This window comes from Numida meleagris, chromosome 7, assembly GCF_002078875.1.
Source record: "Numida meleagris isolate 19003 breed g44 Domestic line chromosome 7, NumMel1.0, whole genome shotgun sequence".
Taxonomy (NCBI): domain Eukaryota; kingdom Metazoa; phylum Chordata; class Aves; order Galliformes; family Numididae; genus Numida; species Numida meleagris.
This window is the reverse complement of record NC_034415.1, coordinates 15,185,740-15,208,696: the sequence shown is the minus strand read 5'-3', so window position 1 is coordinate 15,208,696 and position 22,957 is coordinate 15,185,740. Positions and strand designations below refer to the sequence as shown.

The following is a 22,957-nucleotide window of genomic DNA, read 5'->3' as shown; positions in this document are numbered from 1 at the left end:
CACATGCTACCAGCAAGCTACTTCAGGGAGATCTTAGATTGTAAGAACCCTTGTAGAAATACTTAGAAAACTCTGCTTTTTGCAATTATATTTCAGACTAGCAAGATGCAATGATTTTTTATATAAATCTCTTTTGATATTATTTTTATCATCATTGTATATGTATTACTTGTAATGACCTCTTGAAAACAGCAACTAACAATTTTTGTGGGGAGATCTGGAGAATGACAGCGCAAGGCAGCTGAAACGACCCAGCTAATGGGCTCCTGACAAAGCAGCCTAGCAGCTCATTTCACAGTCCAATTTCTATACAATTTTTTTCATTCTTGTCCATAGTCACAAACTGGTGGAATTCAGCTAGACTCCAGCTCTGTAACCACAGAATAACAGTTGCAAATCTAGCTATAGAATTTGTTCAAGCTTTCCAACGTAAGGTCTGTGGGACATATACAAAACGAATGTGAAGAATACAACATGTATTTAAAAGGTTACCCACCTGGATTGCTTTTGCTAGTGGGAAACCCATCCAGGGATTAAAAGATTGCACAGAGAGGAGGCAACAATGAAGGACTTCTCCACATTTATCTCATCTGAACCTGTCCTTTATGCACTGAGCTTGGAATAGTCAAAGTTGAGCTCCATAGTATCACAGAATCACAGCACGATATTAGGTCCATCTCCATGTTCCCACTAGATCTTAAGGGATTAAAATAAGTTTGTTGTGAAGTTACCAATGGCTTATGCGAACATAAAAAGAGCAAAAAAGAAGTTACAGGATTAATTCACCTGATGGAGGAGCCTCTACAGCAAGTCCTTTTATTTTGCTTTGTAGATTCATCCATGTAGTAAACAAGAGGGTAGACATAAAATCAAACCTACTCTAGATGCCACTTTTATAATTTTATTGAGCACTGAATACCTTCAGAACAGCCCATGACTATCGTGGGAAAATTAAATACAGATTATCCAACTTAGCCCTTTAGATCATGCCTACATATAAACACTTTATTGATTTAACTCAATCACTTTACTTAAACTGATGCAATCTGTGCATGGACAGAGTAGATAGGTATGTAGAAAGGCACTGTGGTTATCTTCTCTGAGACATATATTAAATTTCCGCCACCTCATACCAAAAAGCTTAAAATACCCACAACAATTATTTATTTCACAGTTCTAAAACTCTTTGTGTTTCAGACAAAGACGTGTGATTCCCGCAGATTATTTTTTAGAGGAAAAAAGTAAATGATTTTGAAAAGAATGAAAATAACCTCCAAGTCACATTATTGGTAAATCATTGTTTTAACTCCTCAGCAGGTGGCAGTACAAAGTTATTTATAATGTCATATTAATTCTGTACTGTATTAAGTAACTTGTTCTTAGGTTTGCAATAAAAGCCCTGGTGTAAGATAATTATACCAGACAAAAGAGTTAATTAAGAGGAAAAAAAAAAAAATCAAGCTCTCGGCTTCTTCCAGTTCTTCAGGATCACTTCAGCTGCATCCAGTGTGCTGTCTTTCTGCAAAACAAGAAATACCACTATTACTTCAAGTATGGATTCTTGAAAACAGTAGTAGTCATATTTGTATGATCCCAAATCAATATTTGGCAATGTCACTTGCAACCTGTTAATATCGCAGTTGGCCGCATTCTCATTAACAGTTACAGCTACAAATCTCCACTACACAAAGAAATCCTAATTCCTTGCAAATATTTATCAGATATATTTGTTAGAAAAATTACATTTTTCTCAATATGAATATTATCAAATTTAATTAAACTGGGTAATTCTTATATAAATATTTGGCATTTACACAGTGATGCACTTGGCTGCTCTATACTGGACACTTGTTGGCATAGTTTCCTAATCTTTATGTGTACAGGTGGGGTTTTTAAAATTTCATGCAACCAAGCTATGCTGTCAACTACTTAAACATAAACCCTCTGAATACAAGTAATCCACTGGCCAGCTGTGTGGCTTGGCTGCAACATGATGAATCATACAGGTGGTGTTTAACTGGTCATGATTAGAGCTGTTCATCACTGGCAAGCTACATTAACTATCAGCAAGTTCCATTCTGGTTGTTACTGGCTGCATTTATATCACTGTCATTATACCTCATAATGAGAGCTGTAATAACATAAGCAGAAACTCCCATTCATTACTGGTCCAAGCTAAGGTACAGATTCTTATATTAAAACAGAGTTGGCATGTTTCAGTATGTTGACTCTGTGACAGAGCAATAGGAGAAGCATCTTACAGCACTCAGATTACCAAAGATTATGTATGTACACGTCCCCACACCATTTCATTTCAAGAACAGATACAACAACTGGGTGAAACACCAGGAAAAATATGTGAAAATCAGGAGCTGACAAAATCACGAATGTTATCTAATTCATGATTTCTGTTTTCTTTAAAAAACAGGTGAGATTCCTTCCTGTGTCTTTGTTTTCATTTATAGTTTGCAGCTTGTGTAAAACTCTATTTTCAGGTGAGCTAAACTTTAAGCCAACTTACTACTTTTGTTGCTGGAAACTGAACAGACATGCAGTATTTCATGCATATCATTTTAGTACATCATTCTGCTACACATGGGAATTATTCCTTCCTCCAGTTATAGGATCCACCTTAATTGACAGCACACCCGTTTCATACATTTTCACTGTCATCACTGGTCAAGAATGCTTTTACGTATCAATAGTATCTTAAAAAAAAAAAAAAAAGACCTAACTACCCAGTTGTTAGCCATGCCATCCATATTTCTGGTTTCAAGTCCCTCAGCAAAAAAGATAGCTGAAGCTACTTCATGCTGCATTTTACACCAAACTGATTTTCTGTTTTTAAAACCATCCAACTCGGACTGTGGGCAAAAATGCAGCAGTTGGTCTGTTTCAGCTTTTGATGCTGCACTGATTTTTGAGCTTTGAGTCTTCATGGGACACAAATTTACCTTAATGAAGCAAAAACGTATATATTTTTCAAATTGCCTTTTTGTCTCAGGCCCACAGAACGCTGAAAGAGGGATTGCTGAGAGTTTCTGAAGAATTAAACAGAAGCATTATTATACATATATATTAAAAACAGTTTAAAGCATGATTTTCTAAAATTCTGCCAACATTCAAGGGAAATACAAGGCTGGATTTTGTTTTGGCTAACTAGGCTTAAATAAACTCACATTACTTTTCTTAGACAAAACATTTCAAAGGTATTTTTCTACAACTAGCATTTAAGCAGAGAAAGAACAAATGCTGGAACTTAACACAAACCTATAGGATACATCATCAGTATGCTTAGCAATATTTAAGCCACATCAGTTCCAAAAAGATAGCATAAATTCCAAAGAATGTTTTGAATGTAGTATCTCTACTACGTTATTTAATAAGCATGGTTGCACTGCTTTGGATTTCAGTAAAAAAGCATTAAATAAAAAAACCATTAAAAGTATAACTAGGCCATCTTACCTTAGATGATATCATCCATTTGACAAATTTATAATCATAAGGTTGATTGTCATCTACATCAGAGAGATCCACATCTAAGAAAAAGAAATTGTATGATTTTCCAGAGCGCAGTGGGAATGCATTCACCAACAGCATTACACTAACACTTCAGAATAAAGATGTATGCTTTTATAAAAAAAGTATAATTCAAATTATACTATAACAACTAACAAGTACAAACTCAGGAGATTAAGACAAATGCTTGGCTCTCAAACTTTTCCATAATCATAGACTTTTAAGAAATATACGTATTTTCTTATCCATAACCTTTGCCCTTTCTAAAACTTTGTCAAAGCTTTGCAAAACAAGGACAGCTGTTAGAATCGCAAACAAACATTTTTGCTCAAGCTTATAAAATCCACCTCCAGGCTGAAGTCAAATAGAAAATTTAATTCCCAATTAGTATTTCTAACAATGTTATGTGAATAAGAAATGAGAAGATGGTTCAAAATAAAAGTTGTATTCTCAGCTTAAAAATATTTGCTTTCCATACCCTTTCTAATAATTTTTTTACTTACTTAATGTAGAAACATCAACAATCATGAAGTATCCTCCTTCTGGAATGACAGGCTTCAGCCCAACTTCTTGAAGTAGCTGAGCCATTCGATCACGCTTGCTTTCCAGCTCTCGAGGCAGTGAGTAAAAATAGCAGTCTGGGTCATCCATGCGTTTATAGTCTATCGAAAGTGCTTGTGCCAAAGCCTCCTGGAAATACAATGCTCAAAATACTCACGGACACTCACACACTTCCTAATGAAATTATGTAGATTTTTCTCTGATTCTGTAGTAGGATTTGGCTCTTATTAAGCAAATCAGCAAATATAAATTACACAAACTACATGCAATAGTGTAATTTGCTTGTTAATTTGTATTGTAGAATAACCCAAAGCACCAATTGCTTGCTAGGAATTAATCACATGCGAAGTTCTGGACGTAAGAGTTTACAATATGAACTGAAGCTAAGTTTAGTTTTAATCATGTAATACTAAACTGTGATCTAGAGGGTAAAGATAACTGTCAATAAGACAAGATCCGATTGCAACAACTTTTACTTACATTTCGTAGGAAACCACATAGATTGTTAGGAGTGGTATTTTCTGCAAGAAGCAGCAGTTTGTACATGAAAGAAGAAAGAATCTGGAAGATTTCTTTGGTTTTGTTTTGGGTTTTTTGTTGTTGTTGTTTTAAATGTCTAGTCAGCTGATGAAGTTTATCATCTTTTTCTAGCACTCCAGAACATGTCTTTTGACAATTAAAAATTACTTGTTGCAATTATTGTTTTATCACGGTGAGGTCTACAAGTTTGCTATGTCAGAAAATAACTTCTTTGGCTCCATCTGTACCTACCTGTAGTGGAGTTGGGCAAGCATACAGTGTATTCTGATGAACTACTTGCAAATGCTTAATCAGATTCTGGGGGCCAATAGACCAACCAAGCTATGGGGAAAAAAAAAAAAGCGTATGTTATACTTAGAGCAACATCATTACTTCAGATTAACAAAGAATTCAAGTTAGAAAATGTCTCAAGTTTTTCTTTAGAAATTGGTAGTTTGTTTTGATAAAGAACTTAGAAGAGAGCTAGTTTATACTAATTTTGCTGTATAATGCATTTTTAAAAATCTAGATGTGAGACAAAAATAGCAGCTTCACTTAGCCACGTGTCTCAAAGAATATCAAGCGAACTTTTAATTCTTCATATAATGAGTTAGAAATTAAACAGAGCCTTTATTAGGAATGTCATTGCCAATTGTTTTAAGTCCATCTCATAAGAACCCACATCAAGGGTGGCTGAGTTTAAAAAAAAGTGGTCATTACTGAATCAAATGTACTGTTAGCCAGATGCAACTCAATTGTCATGGTTCAGTCTGACCACTGGTGATGAAGAAGAAAGCACTTAGCTGCCAAATGGTTACATATTTTGTTTATTTTCTGATGTGTATTCTGAAGTCAAGGATAATATTATTATTTAATATTTTAATAGTATTGAAAGAGAAAACATTCCAAAAGGTATTATTTCAATCTGAAAACAACATCACCATCACAATACTGGAAAGTTAAAATATGATAGTATCCAACTCTTCTCCAGTTTTGAATGATTTTGAACAAATCATACTGTACTTATTTATATATTTTTTTCTTCACAAGAACTCATTACTCAAAAGACAAGAACAGACTTAAAACACAAGAGTTCAAGTCGATAGTTGTTCTAACTGAATGGTATCTTCACTTTTTAGAGACACAAATATTTGCCAGAAGCTTTCGAAGACAGGTCACAAAAACAGAGTGTGATAAATGCATTCTGTTACTTACATAACTAAACTCTTACACTGATTTTCCTTACCTTCCAACCTGTTACACTGTACGTTTTTCCAGCACTTCCTATAGTTACTGTTCTTTCCCACATACCTGGCAATGTAGCTGTATATAAAATAAAATTAATTCGGTACAGGTGAACTCACATATTCCATGTAATTTGAAGAACAGTACTGCTCCTAGATAAGAACTACAATACATTGGTACATAATTGCAGTGAGAGCATTTGAAAAATACAGCAACTGTAACAAGTGAGAAAGAATATATGGACCAAAGACGTTTATTAATCCAAATCTTATTTTTGTGCCAAAGATAGAAAATAAGGAGAGACATAGTTGGTGAAAATGATGTTAGTTTTCCCCAGCTAAGATGCAAAATTATTCATAAGAAAGATAAAATCTAAGAGGCTACTTATTCACCTCAATACAGTATTATTTCTGATGCCTGGTAAGAGCACTATATACAACATCAAACCAAGCACTCCCAGCCATTTTAATGGAATTGTCCAGAAAACAGTTCAGTGTCATTCAATATCTCTAACCAAAAAAAGAAAATAATTTCTAAGGTTCTGGTTTAGAAGTCAAATACCACATGAGTGAGAAACCCAGTACAGAGTGAGTAAATAAATTACATTTTATTATATAATTTGAACAGGCCTGAGATTGACATGCAGCAAGAACTACATACGGGTGTCTGCAAGTATTAAGGGATACAAAGAAACCCATCTTCTTCTTTGTATTCGTATCTTGTAGGAGACCAAAATCTTTCCTTTCTTTTCAAAGGTGATGACAGAGCAAAGGTCTCTTCTGTCAGCTTGCAATTTTCTTCTGTACACTGCTTTACCATTTTGCCTCTAACTTACCTCATTTGCAGTAGAAACAGGTAAATCAAGACCCAAGTCTGGGACACAAAATTAGACAAGGTCATAACTGCAGTTGCAGTGCTAAGAAACACCTGGCTCTAGCACGTTTGTACATTATAACTGCTACCAATGAACGGATCAGTTGTTAAATTCCCTCTCTAGAGAGGTCAACGAACACAGTTTTTCCAAACAAAAACACTGACTTTCATAAGGAAGGTTTTGCAGCAGTTACATTCATTAGGCTTGGTATAGGCCTTAGCAATTCCTCAAAAAAAAAAATGCATTGTATTCTTCTGAGCACGCTTGCCAAGAAAAGAAACCAAACAACTAGCAGGAAAGAGACTCACATTCTTATTAGTTCACCCATATTCACTCAACTGCTCTGTGACCTTGAAAACAAAGACAGTTTGTACAGATGCATCTTCTAGCTAGCTAGGTCAAGAGTGTACATCACTTCCTAAAGACAACTGAACTAGCTCTCACAGTCTGCAAAAATAATTGAATTTCAAAGTGAATGCCCTTTATCGAGACTGTTTTGCCACGTAGTCATAGGAATTCGACCTTGGAGACAGAATGCAACAGCATTTCAAACAATAGCAGCAGCAAAAGAGAACAGGGGAAGAATCAGCTCCATTGCCTTTATAAGCAGGTTTTAAATAAGCAAATTAATCTGTGCCATGTGGCAGCATCATTACATGACACCATAATTGGACTACAATTTACTATTAAAGTGCAAGCTAACATGTATAAGTCTGTTACGTGGGCTGGCACTCAGCTTGTTGAGATGTTTGTTCTTAATCCTCAGTTACAATATGAGACCTCTAAATCCCAATCATTACTTAGAGGAGGTTCACTGTTTTTACAAAGTGATGAGAAACATGATGAAGTGCATCATGCTACAGAAAACTGCCTTAGTGACAGCACGAAGTCTGTACTAATTTTATGATCTGTGACTAGCAACTCTTGTTAAATTATATTAAGGAACCACCACCAGACACTGTATATTGATGCAATATCCATTTTGTATCTCTCAGAAAGGAAGTGTCACTGCATTTGACGGAACATGGAAAGTTTAATATGAAAACACAGGAGCTATTAAACAGAGAAATAGCACGTGCCATTTTTTCTTACATTTTCTTTTTGTAGATTTAAAGAAGTCTAGAAACTGAAGTTAAAACAAACAGATCTTGTTTCTTTTACTGAAGTAATGTTATTTCTCACAGTTTTATGAAAGCTTTATGATCATCTTAACAATAAAGTTACAGATGACGCCATGAGATCAATCATGGAGTACATTCTGAAATGAATGAAGCTGAGTAACTTCCCAGGCTTTACCTTTTATCATAATCACAAGGGATTTTTATTTTGTATGCTGAACTACAGAAAGTTTTCTGTTCAACTGTAAATGTTTTGGTTTGAAGCATTAACATGACAAGGCTGATACTAATAAACAATAAAGTTACTGTGTTTTAAGAATTCAGCACCTGTCCACTAAGACAAAGTACAACTGACAACATGAGTATTCAAACCTGTTGTTACAGCAAAGGAACATAAATGGATTATCTTACACCACCCACAGTGACTTTGGTTCTAAAGATGGCTGTTTGCATGCACCACCTGCTAGGTCTACGAAGAAAGCTTTTAACTAAACTCATTTTACTTTGTAATTGGAGCAGGATAAAGCACCAGTTACTGTGGTAACTTGGTATGATGCACTGACTCAGATTACAATCAAATGATCCCAAAACATTCCACTTCCTCCCTGTCTGAAGGTCTTCTAGAAGGTATCACTATCAAGTGAAGTATCTAGAAGGTATTACCACAACAGCCACAAGATTAGGCCACTTTCAAAACAGACTCACAGCCTACGCATGGCCAATACAATTAACATACTACAGCTGTACGATCGGGAGCTGTGTAGCTGAGCTAATAAGCATTGCAAGGTCATTTAGACATAACTTCCTTTTCATTATTCATAAGAATCAATTTCTACAGTGATGCTTCCACTAGAGCCCTCACTAATAGCCTTTCTTTTATTGCTACTCTTGAGATTTTAAGATAGTAAAAGCCTTAAGCTTGAACTTCTTCCAGCAAACGTTATTTTAGAGGTAAGTTTACAGTATCATTCCACAGCTGCTTCAAATATATCACAAAAAAAAGGTACCTATTTTAATGTGCTTATTTCCCTTGTACACCAGCCATTCATACACCTCGTCACTGATGCACAGGGTATCATGTTTAATACAGAGATCAGCTATTACCTGGAGCTCTTCTCTGGTAAATACCTGGCATGCAAGAAAGTAAAGGCAATGCATTAATCACAGCATTTAAGGCATACTACGAAATTACAGCAGTGTTAAAGCTGGACTCTTACCTTGCCTATAGGGTTGTGTGGGGTATTCAGAATAATCGCTTTTGTTTTGGAATTAAATTTACTTGCAAGTTCAGCTGGATCTAAGACCCAATCAGCACTAGATGCAGAGTTTCCACCATTTTTCTTGGAAAAATAAATAAAAACAAAACATGCATTACTGGAATGCAACACTTGCTACTGCCTAAACAGAGATGCCCAAGTTACCATCCTCAGACACTTTACTAACCACATGTGACAACTTATCCAACCTGTTCTGCTGCCCTGGGAGGAGGTGCTTCCCAAACAGGCAGGGAGGCTAAGATCAAGACAAATTACTGTAACAATGACAGTCTTGTCCTGCCCAATGTCTGTCTCACTGCTTCCCCAAGAACCAGTTTCCAGGATCTGGTTACACACACGCTGACCATACAGTATGTAATGTAGGAAGTCCAATCACATGACAGTAGAGTTTATGGCCTTCCCATACACTAGAACAAGTATGTGCATGCTTGGCTGGAAAGATAAATCACTACTAGACTAGGACTTCAGCTCCTTCCCTCCTTATCTATATGAAAACAGTCAAAGAGTTAAATATATCTGCCACTGAGGCTCTGGAGTTACATCCTCAGTGTACATGAGGATGACAGAAGTTTGGGTCAGTTTCTGCTAAGATAAAAGAGCATGGTCATATTAATTTTCTGACATATCCCTAGAAGGAAAGAAAAGCAGTCCCTCAACACCTTGCATCCATAAAAATCCTTGCTACCTGCCAACATGATGACAGAAGTACCAATATTTAAGTTAACTACATGATAATTATTCCTTTTTATCAGCAAAGTTATTATCTACCAAACAATCACTTCTTATTTAGTAAGCAGATTTTAGAAAATAAATTCTACTCTTATCACTATATGAGTTGCTGAAGGGATCAGAAACCGAATATTCTGAAATGCAACAGCTACAGAATTTGCACTGGCATAATCATCCTTCCTACATTTCCACTGAAAGCATTTTCTGATCACATCCAAACAGAGGAATGTTGATCAGCTTTCAGACTGCACAAATTAAAGTAAATGAGAAAATGAGAAACACTGTCCTACCTTTTCCAGCACCAATAAAATATTTTATTTGCTTTGGATTATCATCATCTCAGACTTACACTATAGCAATCAATCTCATTTTTGTATAATTGCATATTATGAAACACTGTACAGAAAAGCATCTCCCATAAGGCTTTCATCAGACTGTATTAGGTATGGAAGAGAAGTTTTATATAATAAATAGTTTTTAAAAAGCTACTCACATGTCTCAATGGAATAAAAACAGGCTTTGCACCCGCCATCTTTACCATTGGTTCATAACAGTCATAAAATGGCTCTATTATTATTACCTGAAATTACAATCACCAATATCAGAAACAGAAAATCTTCAGTGTATAATACCATCATATTTCCAGATTTACTCTGGTAATCTAACTTGATAATGTTTCTGCCACTCCATCCTGATTTAAAAAAAAAAAAAAAAAAAATCACAGAATGGTCTTCCTTACCCAGAAGGCCAACAGCATACTGGATTGCATCAAAAGGGTGGCCAGCAGGGCAAGGGAGGTCATTGTCCCTCTCTACTCTTCTCTGCCTTCCTGAGGCCCCATGTGGAGTACTGTCTGGGGCCCCCAGCTCAGGAAAGATGTGTATCTTTCAGAACAGGTCCAGAGGAGGGCCATGAAGATGATCAGAGGACTGGAGCACCTCTCCTACAAAGACAGGCTGAGGGAGCTGGGCTTGTTCAGCCTGGAAAAGAGAAGGCTCTGGGGAGACCTGATCGTGGCCTTCCAATACTTAAAGGTAGCTTACAAGCAGGAGGGAAATCAACTTTTTACATGCGTAGATAGTGATAGGACATGGGGAAATGGTTTTAAACTAAAAGAGAGAAGATTTAGATTAGATGTCAGGGGAAAATTTTCACAGAGAGGGTGATGAGATACTGGAACAGGCTGCCCAGAGAAGCTGCAGATGTCCCATCCTTGCAAGTGTTCAAGGTCAGGTTGGATGGGGCCCTGGGCAGCCTATCTAGCTTCTGATTTAGTGGCTGGTAATTCTGCTTGTACAAGGGGGTTGGAACTAGATGAACTTTGAGGTCTCTAGAAAAATAAGTATTTAAAAAAGCATATAATTTCATATAACAATGCCCTTAGACTAAGCATAGTAAGCACTACTCTTCTTTTTGACAACACACACAGGCTGTTCTTGTGTAGTTACATGTTACCATCATTAACGTATAATATCGGGGACGTTTGGTGTCTTGTTGCACAGATGTAAATATGCAGGACAAAGATGGGAGACAACCATAGCAAACTGCTGAACAGCAGAGCTGCCCTAATTTCTGACATTCCAGATGGAAGTAAGTATGCACTTGCCACATCAGATGGAATGTATTCCTTTCAAACACATTGATTCTACCAAGCAGCATCCAACATAGCATCTCTAAGTATCAAGGAAACCCCAAAGAATGGCCTAAGTCTAAATTTCATCAGAAGAAAGTTTTCAGACAGGAAAAAAAGGACAAATTCAAGGAAAATTGCTAGGGAGAGGCTAGGTAATATGAAAAGAAAAACCAAAACAAACAAACACACACAACCAACATCCCAAAGAAAGGTTAAGAGCAGAGAACTAAGAGAACTGTCAAAAAGAGAGAAGTGAATATCAGAGCAACAAAAAAGGGAATAAAAGATAGAAGTGTGAATATATTATATAAGCGAAAATAGCAAAATGCTGAAAGCAAAATGTGCAACAACAAAAGAAGCTTTTGTTCACTGGAGACCCAAGGAAACATTCCCCCAGAATGATACTAAATATCATTACCAAAAAGTCTGAGATCAGTAGTGAAGAGATGAATCACCACAGATAGTACAGTAAATTAATGATCTTTTCTATAAAGGACTTTCCTGCCTTTACTACTATAATTCAATGATTCATAATAGAAACTGACATACAATAGCTTTTCACGGGTAATATTTTGTACCACGTTTTCTGTTGCAGACAACACCCCAGACATTTTCTTAAATAAACATACAATACTGTGTCATCTAACTATAAGAGTAAAGAAACTGCTGGAGGTACTGCCAAGCATGAAAGAAAAGGGTCTGTAAGCTGGTGAATTGATAGGGAAGACATCCAAAGGATGCTTCTAGAACTGCAAGTCAAATATGCAGAGGTCTGAATTACTTCCTGTAACCAAATTACGAGAGATCAAAAAGAAGCCCAAACATTAATTTATAAGTGGACAAACAAACAACAACAAAAAAGCAGTCAAATTCTCTTTTCAATGTGTATAAGTGAATATTTCAAAAAAAAACTTACTTCATCCCCCTCTTCAATTAAAGCCTGTATTGTACTAAAGAGAGATCCATAAGCTCCTACTGTCACCAGGATATCTGTCAGAGGGTCAATCTTTCTTCCACAAACTCTCTCATATACTTGAGACAAGGTTCTCACCAGTGATGGATGCCCCTGTTCAAAACAAAGAAATGCAACTGAAAGAGTTTATATGTTGTCAGCAACACACCAGTGTTTCGGGGCTTTTTTTTGTGGTTTTTTTTTGCGCTCCCATGGATCAAAATAACACATTATGAAATAGAAAAATATGAGACGGACCCTCTGTTAATGTGTTTTAACAGGTGGTGTAGCTTAAAGTATTTGTACATTGGGTAAGTGAAGTTAATTTATTTGAATCCATTGGAAATTTCTTTTTCAAAAGCTGATACTTTTGAATTTCTATCTTATCGTCATATCTCAGGATAGCTTTAGGTAGCCTGTAGGAGAGCTAGGACAAGAGATAGGAGAAGGGAATAAACTGATACCAGTTCATCTTCATTACGTTTAGAGTTTCTTTCCTACCTACTCATATCTTCATCTGAAGTGCCTTCTCGTTTTCATTAACTTTGAACTAAAAATGTTTTGGTGCAAGGAAAATCTTTTTATCTTGTTTATATACTATGATAATACGATAATTCATATATTGCAAACCTCAGATGACCTTTCACCAGTTGACGCAGAGGTTAGTGTACTCTTCTCAAAATGTGCAATGAACAAGAAAACAAACATAAAGACCGTCTACAATATAGGAATAAAAAGGCACAACTCTGTTTACTCAGGAAGACCAGAGGTTTCCTGCTGTGAAAAACCTTTTCTTCTTCCTTTTGGATACTTGGTAAAAAGAGAGAAAGCAGTTCTGGGAGAAAATTCAGCTATATAACAAAAAATCCTCCTCTAAATACTGAACATTGTAGCTACACAAGTAGGGCATAAAATTACAAATCTCTCTGTAAACAAAAGCATGATCATAATTTAAGGCTTGCAAGTCATTTTTCATTGAAATTGCAGCCATTTCTTCCCATGAGCGTGTCAGCTATACAGGAATGCTGCACCACCCAAGTTACTCCACATCCAACTCAAGACCTAAGTGCTACATGGCAAATCACACAATGTGTAGTGACTATCCTCCAGAGGGGAAACTTACTCTAATACTTCCTAATCTCCACTCAGATATACTAACTTTATGGGTGCATCTTTTCTTGAGGCATTGTGTCAACTGATAGTGTACTTCTTTCTCATTCTGGTATTATCTTATCCAATTCATGTCTACACAGACCAAATAAAAGGAAAATGTGTAATTTACAATCTTTTAGTCTGTAAATCGATTTATATCATCTTTAAAGGTTCAAACAATCCCATATGCACTCTACCATTTTGCTCTTGCTGAAGTATTCTGCCTTAAGGAAGACTACACAGTCTGTTGTTTGGTAACAGGTAAAACTGCTCAGGAAACTTACTTTGGGACAGAAGAGTATGAACTACCAGTACAACCATCTTCAGACAAAGTTTTTTTTTCCCCCCTGTGGCAAGATCTCCACTGACCTCGACTCCTCAAGTTCCACAGTACTTACAAAGCCTCGTGTGTACTGGTTCAGTCTGTCAACTGCTGCTGCTTTTGCCAGCTCTTCTTTAACATAGCCGGGAGGGCATATATCAGGAAGGCCTTGACCAAGATTAATGATTGAGGGATCTGCTGCCACCTTTGTAAATTCAACCCTAACAGAAAAAAAATACATCTTCAATTTAACATACCAGATGGAATTACCTTTTCCTTCACCATCATTAGAAGACAAAAGAAGTATTTTGCTTTGCCAAGTTCACAGTAGTGGAAACAGTTTTAAGTAAAGTGTGCTCATGCTGAGGGATAGGGTCTGGGACAATGTTAAGTAACCACAGGAGTCTGAGAGAACCCAATGAACAGTTAACTTTCTGCTCCACAGAATAACTATCTTACCAGCACAATGGTGCTCATATGTGCACACACAAGCATACAGGTTTTCTGCATATAGGCAGAAAACCCTCTTCGCAAAATGAAGTAGAACTAAATGAGAACAGGTATATTACATGATTTAAAGCCTAGATTCTGTCCAGTAAAGGTGTCACTTAAACTACCCAGTCATCTCTGAAGATTGTAACTTTTTTTTTTTGGTGATTTTAGACAATGGATTGCTATAAGCTCTTTGTTAACTATTCCTAGTACCCTGTCAGAAACTAAGGTTAAAACACTTGAACAACTTTGTTTGTATGGTTTTTTTTTTTTTTGTCTGTTGTTTTTCACTCTTGTTAACATTTAGGTAATCAGGAAATGGTAAAATGCAAAATTTACCCATGAAAAGAGGAAGAAAATAAAACACAGCATCACAGTTCAATCAAAATAAAAACAAATTGCTAACAAAGAAAAAAATGATCTGAGGCTGGATGAGCAAAACAACCTTGTGTTTGCATATGCGCATACTTAATGTGTATGTATATATATGTGTAATGTAAGCCCCAAGCTGTTTTCATTAACTAAAAAAATACCATATTTACCAGTGATGGTAATAGTGTTTTGTGACCAATTTAATAGCTAGTAAAAAGCATACTAAGAGTAAGAATATAAATTACAAAGACAAGTATAATGGTTTAAAAATTAAGTCAGATTCATTTGTTAAACAAAAAGTGAGTATTAGTGAGATAATTATTCAACTCAGCATTTAAATTTGAAAGCCAGCTACACTACCACATCCAAGAGCTATACTTGTCTTATGTGGTTTACTAGATACACAGAAACCTAGGCCTAATGCCTAATGTTCAAAAATGTTTAACAGGATTTGGTTCGTTGCTTCTTTTAAGCAGGTAACAAATATATTTCAGCAGAGACAGCAAGAGCTGTGCACTTTCTTGTTGGCAATAATTATCAGTTTGGGAAGAAAACATATCAGCCAAAGATTTTCTGAAATTTGCTGCTATTTTCCTTCTACTTACCATATATTGCTATCAAGGCCTTCAATTCGTCTTGTGTTTTTGTGTCTAAAGGCCATTGTCTGCAAGATCAAAATATACAGACAGAAGGGTTTTGTTTAGAAAGACAAAGTACTGTATTGTTGCATCCTGCCTGACAAACCCTCCTTCGTGCTTTCTCAAATATACCACTGCCAACTGAATTCAGTTGTTACTCATTAAATGTCTTTCATTAAAGCTTCTGTAATAGCTTGAAAACAGACTAACAAGAAAACACATTATAAGTGTCATAAACCCTCATTCATCACTGTCTAAAATGAATTTGCAGCAAGGATGAAAGAGGAGCATAATTTAGCTCGGTAGCTTTAAAAAAAGACTTAAAAATTAGAATACATATGTTCTTTGTTTTTTATAGGATACACTAATATCTTAAAGGTAACTTCTTTTTTTTTTCCTAGCCCAACTCAGTTTGGAAATCATGTGTTTTCTAAGCAATTTTACTTGCCAAAACAATGGCTAGCAAGAAAACAGGAAAGACATTTCATATTTTCATTCAGGCTTTCAAAACTTGTAAATGTTTAATTATAACACATTAAAAACACATTAGAATATGTCTTTTTGCTGTATATTCAGACCTTTAATGAAGGTCTTAGAAAACTGCTTTAGAATAGACCTCTTAGTCCTCCCTGTAAAGGTAGAGAAAAACTTTTTAATAGATCTGACATAAAAAAAAAAAAGAAAAATTGGGAAAAGAAAACCACCAGATCTATTTGTATGTGCAAGCAACAAAGAAAATAATCATAAAGCAGTACATGTCCATTTCTATCTGGAAATCAGCTGGGCACTAGAAAAATGATTCACATAGGAAATAAGACTCTTAGAGCTCCAAACACTCCAGGTTCTTCGAGTTAGACTACTAATTTTGTGACTTTTACCACTGCTTGGTATTATTATTTTGTGAAGGATTCAAAAAACATACTCCAGCTACCACACTTTGAGAAGGACTAAACACCTGAGTTGCCATTACACTTCAAGTTTCTACTTTGAAACAATGGGATTGGCTCACAGTTGTAATTTTATGCAGGCACATGTTTGTACTCAAGCTTTTTACAGTCATTAAGCTACTTTATATATAACAATTTGAAACATGTGAAAGCAATAAATAAACTAACAGATATTTCACTGCTCATTTGTCTTCTGTACAGATCTAAATCTGACTTCAACTGTAAGAGACAAACATCCAAAGAACAAAACATAGGACATCTTTCATGGTTTGCTGCCTGAGGATAAATAACTAGATGGGTGAAGTTGTACTTCCTAACAATGGACATATACCACAGCTAAGAGTGAGTTCTGACTGGGTGAACAGTACTGCATCTATTTAAAAAACACATATGGCTTAGAAGACGAATCCAATTTTACAATGTTTGCCTTGGTAAATATGATCAGTGTCTGCCTATACCATACAAATACCAATAACATAGGTTAGACTGAGCCCCTCTCAACAAACACACGCTTCCATTTTTTTCTCCTCATGCTAGACTACTACTCATACTATAAGGAATAAGAAACCTTGTTTTGAAACTTCTCAGCTAAAAATGAGAATTCTGCATAGTGCCATGGGAAATTTCTTTCACTGATCCACTCTTCCTAAAATTGTTTCAATTTGCTAAAAGCTTTTCCACTGTAGGATTTTATCCTCAACTGTAACAAAGATCTTAACTTCGGTAAGTAATTTTCCATAGCTAAAAATACATAGGCAAGTAAAGAAAGCCCATTACAGCCCTCACACTACATTAAGTTTAAATACTTAATATTTCAGGTCTATTTATTTTTTTCTTGTATCTTGAAAATAGCTTCAAAACAGAACAACTAAAGTTACATTAGTTTTCAGATGTTCAGCTTACAGTGGAGTTGAGGTTCACCTCGTTACTTTCAGCAAGTAAACAAATTACATTTATAAATGATACCCAAAGGAGCATTCTTTCTTCTAGAAGGTCATGACAACTCTTAACATTCCTTTCTAGTCTAGTCCAATTATGTCATGGCTTGATAATCTTCAAGCCCTTTTTAGGTGCAGAGCTAGGATGGCCATGAGTGTTAAATAAGAGCCACGTCCTCACCAAGCTCTAACTCTAACTTCCTGCTTTCCTTAACACTGATTGCTTTAGATGGAAAGTCAGGAGCTGCTTCTATTTACCTTTTTTCATAATACAAAGAAATTCGTGATCAAATTGAATGGCAATATGTTTAATGACAGAAGCACATACTTTTACATAATTAAATTGCGGAATACAACGTCAAAAGCTGCAAATGAAGCCAAAATCTTAAGTAAATTGAAAAATAAAGACAGGATGAAATTTCAGCTCGGTCAGTAAGAACATCCAGGTGCTTTAAACAGAATATAAATACAGCACGTGAAAAACTGACTTAGGCCAAATCTGACTTCCCAAATGACTTGTATGTTAAAAGAAGCCTCTCATATGAGCAAACTATGCTACAGTTGTCTGTATAACAGTTTCAACAGCTGTTGTAGGTGATCTGACATGTGCCTTGGTTGATCCAGCTTGCTAACTAGATGAACTCCTGCTCTGTGACCTGGGAGCACAAACTGCATTCCAGAGTTCTATATACAACACCAAGCATAACCTCCAGCCACACACCACGTTGCAATGCTCTTGCTTTCTCTCAGCAAAAGATAAATACTTAAGCTGAAGCTAAACAATCTCATATGCATTTAAGCTGGGAAATTAAGGACGTACTGTATAAACATAAGTTTGCAGTGCTTTTATATCCCTTGTTATTGCAGCATTAAAAAATCACAACTACCCCTATTGAATTAATAGAAAGCCAAGATACAAAGGAATTGACATACCACAATTCTGTGATAAAGCTGGCACGAATCTGTCTCCTATATCTCAGGCTAATGCTCTAACAGTTAGGCAATCCTTTCAGCTCGTACCTGTAGCACTGACTTTAAAAACTGAAAAGGATACACAAAGTAAGAACTGACAAATTCTGTTGTGCTAGTGTGGTTAAATATTTAACTTGTTAGAAAAACTTACTTTAGTCTTAATATTAAATGTTTGGGTCAAGGTAACTAGAAGTAAAGAAAATACAGCTAATATGTATTTATTGGCAACATTATGAAATAAGTGTATCTCTAAAATATTGCATGAAATACTTTTATCAGTGAAGTACATTGAATACTTACATCAGAGGCTGAAAGCTTGAGGGACCTAGAAAGTAAATTTGTTTGTAGTTGGTACGTTCCAATGCCACGGCAACAGAGGCTTCGGGAAACAACAAGCATGCCTGTATAATAAATAAGTAATCTGAAAAAAACCTTAGATTCCAGGAACAAGTTTCCTAAACATCGCTAAGCATTTTTAATAGATAAAAGCTTCTCTTCCCTTCAGTGATTTTCTTTCATTGAAATCAATTTTAGTAAATTATTACCTTATCACATTTTGTACACATCAAGGATGAAACTTTAACTGACAAAGTTTAAAAACTTTTCTGAATGTCATATAAAATGAAGGTTTCCTCTTTTTGAGGGCAATAATCTTTTCTTTTCCTTAGGATGAAAATTAAGAGTTAAATGTAATTCAAAGTCTCTGTTAGAATTGTGAAAATGCATTTGTCTACTACAAATTACTATCAGAGTTGCCAATTTATACACAATATAAAAAGGACCCAGCATTAAAACTGGTCTCAATTTTTCAGCTGTTTCAAATTAAGCATTCAGAAACAGAGATAATGAAAATGACCAGTCACACTGGAGTAGGAGGTCTCTGCACTTTATATAACTAAAAGAAGTTCTGCCTCAATGACTTGGGCAAACATTAAATATTTAGCATGGCTGAAAATAGACAGCCAGGAATGATGTTCTGTGTGAAGTAACAGACTGCTCGTTGGCTGCAAAAAATGAGCCCTATTAATCAATGACTGCAAAAAGACACATGAGCTGATACCTAAGGTAGCTACTTCCAAGAAGTTTGTTGAAACATATGTATTGGATTACAATGTCAAAGTGAATTGAATTTGTAAGAGAAAAACATCGGAGTTTATCATTAGGAAGAATGGATTTATTCCCATGAGGCAGTATTCCTTACACTGAAAATGTAAATAAATCTAAAGACCACTAATACTCCTTTTAAGCATGCCTCATTTTGTAAGTTTTAGAAGAATGTTATTTTGCCTTTCTCTTTTTCCAGTGCTCCAAACTCAGTCTTAGTTCTGAAATTAAGGTCCTTCTGACACAATACTGAGTGGTACCTAACTCAATTAGAACCTCAAGAATATCCATACAAGCCCATTGGGTTTAGTGATGTGCAAGTATGTAATTCACTAATGTTTCCTTTAAAAGCAGAAACAGTAGCAATGTCCTCAACTCAGGTGGCCAGAGGACTACCAAAAATAAACAGCAATTAAAATTTTTGCACCAGTCAGCAGATACTCTGAGAGACATAGAAGAAATATATATGTTTAATAAGACCTGTAAATACCATTTAAAAATAACATTTAAAGTTATTTTTAATAATAGCACGTAGCATTGATAACTACAAAGACAAAAAAGATTGTGAAGCTCTCCTGGTTGTGTATAACATACGGATTCTGTCTTACATGACTACAACAACAGCACTACTCTCCCAGGGTTAGATGAGTGACAGAGACAACCTTACTTTTACAGCACACAATTGCAGTAGTTATTGCAGTGTGACAAACACGCACGTCTTTACCTGGTCATTTTGCACTTAGAAGTAGCAAGATGACATAAAAATTTTCCAAACTTGACATGCAAAGTTAACTGGCTACCTTAACAGGAAAAAAAATAGAGTCTGTAAATATTGATAGCATTAGTGCCACGCTGCACTAAAAGGCAGTGTGGTATTTGACAAGGCATTACTTGCTGTGAGGCAATCATGCAAACCCATGGCATAGCATGAGGAGCAGCAGACCTGTATCACTGCAGCGTGGTCAATCTCTGAAGGTACATGAAACATCTGAAGTAAAAATTGATATCCACCTTTAATGCCAGAGAAGTGTAGAAATTGTGAAAACTGTATGAGGAACAGAACGGAAAAAAATATTTCTGGAATATACAGAAATACTGGAAAAAACGGGGAAAAAAAAACAGCCTCAACAAGGAAAGTCAAGGTTTCTGTATGTAGTTCTGCTACATTTAAATATTTGTGATGCTTTTCTAGAGAATGCTCTTCCCTCTTCTGCCACATGGAATGCTTGCTTTTAAGCAAAATTTTAAGGAAATAAAGGCAAAGTCCTGCTAGAGTCCCCACCCCCAGACCTCATAAAGAAAACATGACCTACTCTTTTTCCTCCACACACGTACACTCCCACAAATATTGTACATAACATGTTAACACATAACACAGGCTCAAAAGAATTACTTACTGTTACTTTTAGGATGAGCGCACACTTAATAATTAGCTCCGCATACGTTTTATCAATTAGGCATTTTATAATGTCCTGTGGTTATTTTTTCTCATCCCAATAAAGCTTCTTCCAGTAAAATTACAAAATGCTTCTAATGAACTCATTTCCTCCCTCCCTCCCTCCCCTTCTTTGAAACTACAGGCCAAATGCTGCCGCCCCTTCATATTTAACTTCAGCTATACCACCTCTTTAAGGACGCCTTTGGGCTTGACAAGCACACAGTCAGAGCGCTCCAGCCAGTGCATTTTCTCCATGCAGAGAGCAGTCTCACTCTGCAGTTCCAGTGACAATCACGTTACTTGAAACAGCGCAAGCCCTTCAGCTCCCACAACAATGTAAATACAACCACTGTTATAGTTTAATATTTGTTGGATACATAAACTTAGATGAAGATCGTATCTCAGATAAACTTTATGAATTATTTGAAAGACTGCATCATTGTACACAGCCAGGGAAGGATGGCATCTGAGGAAGAGTGGATGCCACCTTACAGACTCCTCTCCACAACATTTTTTCTGCCACGTAAAAGCAGTTCATGATGGACCAAGCCAAGAAAATCATTGCTGAAATTGCTGAACTCAGGGAAACTAAGTATTTTAACAAATGCCACTAGAACTTAAGAACTGCTGCACACGACAACATTTTGTCCTTTCTCGTTCCATAGTCCACGAAATAGAGACAACCAAACATGGAGAAACAAACTTCACAGTGCAGAACGAGAAGAAGGATCAGATGGTGCTTGGTTTTACTTATCCACCGCATATTGCAACTGCGGCACTTACCCATTTTACGCTGCACTTATTGTTACACTGACACTCACCTACCAAAGCATATTTCCAACATGAAGCACCCCGAGCTCGCAGCTGGAAAGGCACCAGCCCCCGCCTCACCAACGGGCCCGCTCCCACCCGGCCTGCCGCCTCAGCCCCCGGCTGCGCAGACGCCCGACAAACCTCTCAGGGAGGAGCCTTCAGAGGCGCTCTCAGGCCTGACGCGCAGGCGCCGTGAGGAAGCGGCCTGCCGAGGCTCCGGCGGCCTGGGACCCCGCCCCCGCTGAGGGACAGCCAGCCAGCGCGGCCGCGCCTCCGGCCCCGCCGCCGCGCTCCCGCCCACGGGGAGGAGCCGCCAGGGTGGAGCCCAGCAGCCTGAGCGGATGGGAAAAGACCCGCCGTAGCTCCGCTGACGCCTCTGAGTGAGATGGCGGCTGCGCGTTGCCGAGATCCGACAGGCAGGCCGAGGCAGGGCTCAAAGCGGCCCGTGAGCGGCCGAAGAGAGCGCAGATCCGCGCGGGCCGAGCTAGGGGCGGCCCAGCGCCGCGCGAGAGCGGGAGGACGGCGGCAGCGCCTCCACCAGGCGCCCCGCGGCCGCCGCGGAGCGGGGCGAGGCCTGATGCGGTGCGCAGGCTGCGGCGTTGGCGTCGCCTCCTGTAGGGAAGGGGGGCACCGGAGCGCCACACGAAGCGTTACGCCGAGGCGGGCAGCTGAGGTGGAACTGCACGCAGGTCTTAATGATGCGTAGTGAAATCCAGGGGAGAGGCTGGTGCTCACAGAGTAAGGCACAGGACCGTGGCTGAATGTTTTAGGAAAGCTGCTGCTTTCCAAGTGCTGGTGGATTTGTGCCAGAGCTTGAATTATGATTGTCCTGGTAATTCATAACTCAAGTTCTTCTCGATACGGAACCACGTACAAACGTAATCTCCTGAAAAACATAATTAAGAACTAGCACTAGGCTGATGCAAACTGTGGTAACCGGTTACCCTCTTGGACTTTATTTTGGGAGGGAATGAAATGTCCAGATTGTTAACATAGATCCTATACATAAGTTCACCTCTTCAAAGAATAGGGTTTTGCAGATTTCTCAAAGTATCGCATAAATTCACAGGATTTACATTGCAAAGCTTCCATACGCACACATGAAAGCTACCCTGCTTCTAAATGAGAGCGGAGGTCACTGGAAAGTGAAACTTCAGACAGCTGTGGGTACCATTGCTTGGGTACACCCTGACTGCTTTAAGTCTTGCTACCGTTAGGCATATGTGGTCACAAAAAGTTCCCTTTAATCATCACTGAATTTGATTATTTACTTAGGGAAACAAATTTAAAATGCCTCCTTCCCAACCTTTTTCTGTTTTTACAAATCTTTACAAAACCAGTT

General features: G+C 37.2%; 1 protein-coding gene across 7 annotated transcripts; it reads right to left on the bottom strand.

Annotated features, from left to right (window-relative positions):
* On the bottom strand, window positions 791-21,903 carry KYAT3 (kynurenine aminotransferase 3). 7 transcript variants are annotated; one of them, XM_021404458.1, is made up of 15 exons: window positions 21,757-21,823; window positions 20,308-20,409; window positions 18,561-18,661; window positions 15,371-15,429; window positions 13,978-14,122; window positions 12,392-12,541; window positions 10,336-10,422; window positions 9,054-9,176; window positions 8,844-8,964; window positions 5,846-5,922; window positions 4,852-4,941; window positions 4,023-4,209; window positions 3,466-3,539; window positions 2,955-3,041; window positions 791-1,519 (listed from the first exon to the last, which is right to left on the bottom strand). In XM_021404458.1, the coding sequence occupies exons 3-15, from the start codon at window positions 18,657-18,659 to the stop codon at window positions 1,457-1,459; spliced, it is 1,362 nt and encodes a 453-aa protein (XP_021260133.1). In that variant the 5' UTR covers window positions 18,660-18,661; window positions 20,308-20,409; window positions 21,757-21,823; the 3' UTR covers window positions 791-1,456. The 7 variants fall into 7 exon arrangements, with proteins under 7 accessions (XP_021260133.1, XP_021260135.1, XP_021260131.1 ...); XM_021404460.1 differs by lacking the exon at window positions 20,308-20,409 and adding an exon at window positions 18,222-18,329 and having other exon boundaries at window positions 21,757-21,787; XM_021404456.1 differs by having other exon boundaries at window positions 21,624-21,762.